The following is a 6,000-nucleotide window of genomic DNA, read 5'->3' as shown; positions in this document are numbered from 1 at the left end:
CAGTGGTGGAGACGAGTTGGAACGCAGGCAGCCCGGCTCCACAGGCCGGGAACAAAGGAGTAAAGTGATAGAGGCCGGGGGAGGGGGAGCAAGTGAAAGGCAGGGAGAGGGGGGAGGGGGGACAACAGAAGAGCGGCTTTCACCTTCTCAGAGAAAACGCTAGCTCCGCCATCCACTTACTGATTTGCATATTCCCATCACTTTCGCCAGGAATGGAAAGGTTAAAAACTCCTAACTCGGTCACGTTCGTCCCCGATCCTCAGCAGGTTCTCCCACAGGAGCTCAGGGGTGGGTGGTCCCCTCCTCCGACACTAGCCTCCAGCAGCGCCGGCCGGCTCCGCGGGCGAACTACAACACCCACTATGCACCGCGCGGGAGCCTGGGTCCACACTGAGGGAACGCGAGGTATCCCAAAGGCGCCTTGAGAAGCAACCTCACGTGCGTTTAACGCCGCCTTTCCACTTTCGCACCGCTATGCCCTCCCGGAGGACGCATCGCCTCATCTAGTAGCAGCGCAGGCAGTGACGCGCGTAGCGTCGCTCCTGCCTTCAGGCATAGCAGAGGGCAGGCGAGAGGAAGGCGCGGAGGCACGGGGGCCGCGGGCCACGCGCGGGGCGGAGTCGGGCGCGGGCTGGGGACCAGCCGGAAGTGTGCGAGGACGAAGGCGGGGGGAGTGGCTGCGGGCGCGCGCTTCCGGCCGTGCGTCGACGTCGGCCGGCTGGGAAGGCGCCCCGGCAGGCTCTCCGGCCGTCCCCTTGCGCGCTTCGCCGGCTCCGAGGCCCTGAGCCGCGGCTCGTCGCACCTGTGGCCGTGACGCCATGAGCAGCAAAGAAGGTGGCGTTCTCGGCCGCGCTGGGTGTTATTTATTCAGAGGGGACTGGAGGCCCAGCCTTTTGGTCGGAGTTTGCACTTCTCACCGAGGGGTGCCGCTCCCCCTGCAGGCTCGGGGTGGGGGGCGGCGGCCCTGCTGGTTTCCCGGCCACACGGCCTTGTTCGCGCTTCTCCGTGTCCTGGGTCCTCGAGCTGTGCTTTAAGAGTGTTGGTTCGGTAACTGCCCCTCCTTGGGCCGCGGCGGGGAGCGCGGGTGGGAGGCCCGGCGGCGGAGCCGGAGGTTTGGGGAGGAGACGCGGGCCTTTCCGCCGGGCTGGGAGCCCCGAGGCGGCCCGTGGGCGCGGGGATGCGCGGAACGAAGGGCTTTGCCTGCCCACGGTGGGCTCTGTCGCCGCTGCTGATGCAGGAACCCTTCCCAACCTCTTCCTCCTCTCTCCGCAAGGACCGGGAGGCTTCAGGAAAAGGAAGCACGACAATTTCCCCCATAACCAGAGAAGAGAAGGGAAGGAGGTTAATTCATCTTCACCTGTGATGTTGGCCTTCAAATGTAAGTTCTCTGTAGTATCCAGCTGGCGAAGGGACGAGAAAGACATTGTAGCCAAGATTGTTTGGCCGGTGTTGTGCACAAGGAAAAACCGGCTCCTAAGAATGTAAGACGTACGCATGTGAACACTGTACTTTTCCTGGAGGTTTCGGATGGTGCCAGGTCTGCGTGAAACTCGAGATTACAAATGTCCTGCCCTTTTTTCCCGTTACAGTTGCACAGGTAAACATTGTTTCATATGAAATGCCATACAGACACACACACACACGGTCACGCGTGCTGCCTCATGACCCGGAGAAATGCTCGTAAGGCGATTTCATCCTTGTGCGAGCGCAGAGTGCACGGACACACACCTAGAGGTCCAGCCTCCTACAGTAATCGGGCGCGCTGTGCTTGTGTGCGACTGTGAGCACAGTAGGTTGTTTACACCGGCATCACCACCAACACGTGAGGAATGAATGCATTGCTACCAGGTTAGGAAGGCTATGAAGTCCCTAGGTGATAGGACATTCTTAGCACCGTTATAATCTTAGGGGACCACCATCGTATGTGAGGTCCATTGTTGACCAAAATGTCATTAGGTGGCACACGACCATATGTATCAGGTGTGTGTTTATACATACATTTAAAATTTTTTTTAACGTGTATTGGTTTTGTTTCCTAAACTAGACTTTTGAAGACGGACTATATTTTTGTTTTGACTAGCCGTTTGCACAGAGTGGGACTCCTATCTATTAGTAAATCATATATGGACGTAGATACGTGTGTATGCACCACCCCCCTTTTCTCAGCATGTTAACTTAGGCTGTTCCACATTTCAAAACAAAACATGAAACAAAATTCTGCTTCCTCGGTTCACTGTCCTATACCTTATAGTTTCCGTGGTTCTGGAACCTGAGAGGGGCTTAGCTGTTGGTTCTAATTCGCAGTCATCCGAAGGCTGGATTTGAGTCGGAGGGTCCCCAGCTATTGACAAGGGAGGGCTTCTGCCAGCAGCCAGCCTCCATAGTGCTGCTTGAGTGTCCTCATGTTATGGCATGGGGCATGGAGCAAGGAGGAAACCACAGTCCCTTTATGTCCCAATCTCAGGCATCATGCACTTTTTGCTACATTGATTTAAGGGGAAGGGAACTAGATCCCACCCTTTTGAAGGGAGGAATAACTTGTGAACATATGTAGAGCCACCACAGCACCTGAGAGGTGTGAGAACCGGTTGTGACTGAGGACAGAGCACACTGCTCCATCTGTGCTGTGGGTAGAGGAAGACAGCGGGCCTGGCCGATATTCCCGCCCTTGTGCTCTGACACACACACACACAGCGGCTTGTTTCCAAGCTGATTTTGCTGTTTTATGCTTCTGCCTACCTTTTCGCACATAGTTCTTTAAGCTTGGAATTCCTTCTAACTTGGTGCCCCTTTGTCCATCTGGTTTGCTGTGGTTTTGTTCAAGACCTAGCTCAAGTTGCTTTTTCCCTTTGAAGCCTTTCTGACTTTTCTCTCAAGGAAACTTGGTGATAAACATTTTGTTCATTCATTATCCATTCATTCAGTCATGAGACGTTTATTGAACATCCACTGTATTTTAGCATGTGTTAGTGGTGAACCAGAAAAATGTGGTTCCTGCTTTATTGAACCTTTTACATATGTTTATAATAGCATGGTCACATTTTATTATTTATTTATATGTCTGCCTTCTACTGTACTAAGCTCATTGAAGATGGGAACTGTCTTATTTAACTTTGTATTCATAGTAACTAGTTCACAGTGGTCATTAACATATTCATAATCAGTAAATACATTTGGTTGTCTTGAACTATTAGACAAAAATCATAGCCTAATTGTTATCTCAATAAAAAAAGACCAGATGTATTTAGGCCCTTGTCAACTACTAATTTGGTTAATGGTTTATTCAAGTTCTGGGTTTTTTTTTTTATTCATGCAAAGTACTTCTGTTGGGTGCTCCTTATGGGACAGGCATCTTTGGTGTGACAATGCTTCTGAAATAAAGTGGTTGTGAAGAGTTAAATGGTTTACAGGTGTTTCAATGACTAGAGCTTGAAACTTGAGACAGTTGATGTTATTAAAAGTTATAACGTTTAATTAAATTCTAGTTTCTTTTTTGGGGATATTTATATTGTATGTGGTAAAGTAATTTAAAAAACTTTACGTTACTTAGAGAGGTAGTTGGAAATAATTTTTTAACGTAGTTATATGTGATAATTTTGTGATAATCTCATGTTTAATTGACCAGATACTTTTTACAACATATACTGCTCACATCTATTTAAAGGAAGAATAGTTTGGCTATTAGCAGAGTCATTGATTTCCAAGTACTTTAGAAATAAAAAAGATGATTTTGTCCTCATTATTTTTATAGAGTAAATAATAGTTGCTTTATCATGCATAGTAACAATATTGTTTGATAGATGTTAATTATAGAATATGCATGCTTATGGTTATAATAATGTATTCTTAGCATTTCAGCAGGAACTTGATGCAAGACATGACAAATATGAGAGACTTGTAAAACTTAGTCGGGATATAACTGTAGAAAGTAAAAGGACAATTTTTCTCCTCCATCGGATTACGAGGTGAGTAAATATCTTTAAAATTTGTTACAGTGGGATTGTTTAATATAAAATGCTTTATGCCTTACTGGACAGTAACTAGCCATTAGAATATTCTGTAACTTATTCTGCAAACATCAGGATCAGAGGATGTTAGCAGCAGGCAGATTTTAAGAGCAAACATTTTAATGAAAATAGAGAAAAATTCATATTTTCAGAGCAGCCAGGGGATTTTGTGTTCTCTTAAAATCATTCATTGATGTAGCTATTGTTTGTAAAAATGTTAAATCTTTGATGGTTTTTTAGATCTTATTGAAGCTTTACTTGGACAATATATGTGAAAATTTTAATATTAGGTAAATGTTAAAGTCTGCTTAACTTACCGTCCCATTCATTTTCAACTCATTACAGTCTGCCGTTTTGCCTCACAACTATTGAAATTGCCTTTGTATTGCTAAATGTAGTGCATACTCTTTTGCTGTTTTCTTAGTTTATATTTTTTGCAGTATCTGATAGTGTCGACTACTAAATTTTTTGAAAATGTCTTTTCCTTCAGCTCTAAGACGTTTTCTTTGAAATTTCTTTCTCTAGGACTTTTTTATTTTTCCAAGTAGGCTATGTATATTTCATAGATTTCTTGGTTGCAGGTAAAAGAAACCAGCTTAGACTAGCCTAAGCAGAGTAGGGAGGTGAATTATAAAGATTCAGGAATATTTTATGAATGCAGTTGGGTATCTCCATCTTTTATCTTTGCTTCTTTGTTCATATTTCATTTGACCAGCTTTATTTGCTTCTCTGTTCCACATGAGGGTAGAAAGTGCCCACCCTGCAATTCCCCAACAAATACTAATAAATGTCTCTAGAGGGATAGCTATGATTGGCTTTACATTATTTGTCTTTCTTTTGGAGTATGTCGTCTGTTGAAGTATTCCAGTCACTAACTTACAACATTTAAGGTAATTCTCTAATACTTTTCATTTTTAGTCCATGAAGTAGAAGTAAATTTGCCATACATAGCTTTATTGGAATGAGACGTTAATCTTACCTGACTCAAATTAGTTTTTGCTTGGTTTTGACCAATTTCTCAGATAACTTATATACCTTGGAGCTTGTATTATGAAAAGAAGCAACACTTAATTATGAACACTTTTTCTCAATACAAATTAAAATTCTAAAACAGTTACCATCAATATTCAGCACTTTATAATAGAACTGTGACAGGAAAAGCTAATCTTGTATGTATTTGTCCACCAAAACATAATAAATGCTCATTACAGTAAACTTAGAAAATAATCTTTAGAAAAATAGTCAATGACAAACAGTAAAGTTACTGAATGAAAGGAACCAGTCATAATACCGAAAGATAGCTAGTGTCAGCGAGCAGATTTCATATTTTACCTACTGTTTTTTATTGTAGTTGTAACCATATTGTGTATACATTTTTTGATTAGTAAACAGTAAATAATAAATTTTAAAAATATTATAAACTACAGAAAAGTGAAAATATTTATGAAAGAAATCAGCCAGAGTTCATGAAGATATCTACTATTAATTAGTAGATTTCATATTTTAATCGCAAATTCACTCTTTAATAGATATATTTTTCTTCATCAGTGAGCTTTAGTATTTTGTGTCTTCCAAGGAATTTTTACATTTCATCTCATTCCTTTATTCTCCTTTTATTTCTGTAGGATCTATAGTGACATCCCTTCTTTCTTCCTGATGTTGGTAATTTGTGTCCTCTCTTTTTCCTGATCTGTGTGGCTATCAGTTTTATTCATCTTAAAGGACCAAATGTTGATTTTATTGACATTGTCTTTTTTTTTTTTTTTTTTTTTTTTTTGTCTGTTACACTGATTTCTGTTTTTTCCCATTGTGTGCTTGCTTTGGATTCATTTGCTCCTCTTTTTCTAGTTTATTGAGGTGGATGCTTAGATCAAAGAAGAAACTGAGATTTTTTTTCTTTTCTAATATTGGCATTTAGTGCTATTAATTCCCTTTTAATTGTCTAAGTACACTTTAGCTGCATTCTATGAATTTATATATATACATTTTATTT

At 42.5% G+C, this 6,000-nt stretch overlaps 1 protein-coding gene across 2 annotated transcripts in view; it reads left to right on the top strand.

Annotated features, from left to right (window-relative positions):
• Positions 1-389: 389 nt before the first annotated feature.
• The window catches only part of TSNAX (translin associated factor X), a 31,005-nt gene continuing 25,394 nt past the window's right edge, over positions 390-6,000 (top strand). Inside the window, exons 1-3 of one of the 2 annotated variants that reach the window (XM_081038843.1) lie at positions 390-834; positions 1,274-1,378; positions 3,851-3,965. In XM_081038843.1, coding sequence (XP_080894969.1) covers positions 819-834; positions 1,274-1,378; positions 3,851-3,965 — 236 coding nt within the window. In that variant the 5' untranslated portion in view covers positions 390-818. The remainder of the gene's footprint in view (positions 835-1,273; positions 1,379-3,850; positions 3,966-6,000) is intronic. The other variant, XM_081038844.1, reaches the window with a different exon arrangement.

Source organism: Rhinolophus hipposideros (genome assembly GCF_964194185.1).
Source record: "Rhinolophus hipposideros genome assembly, chromosome: 26".
Taxonomy (NCBI): domain Eukaryota; kingdom Metazoa; phylum Chordata; class Mammalia; order Chiroptera; family Rhinolophidae; genus Rhinolophus; species Rhinolophus hipposideros.
Note: the sequence above shows the minus strand (reverse complement) of the source record. Positions and strands in the feature narration are given on the sequence as shown.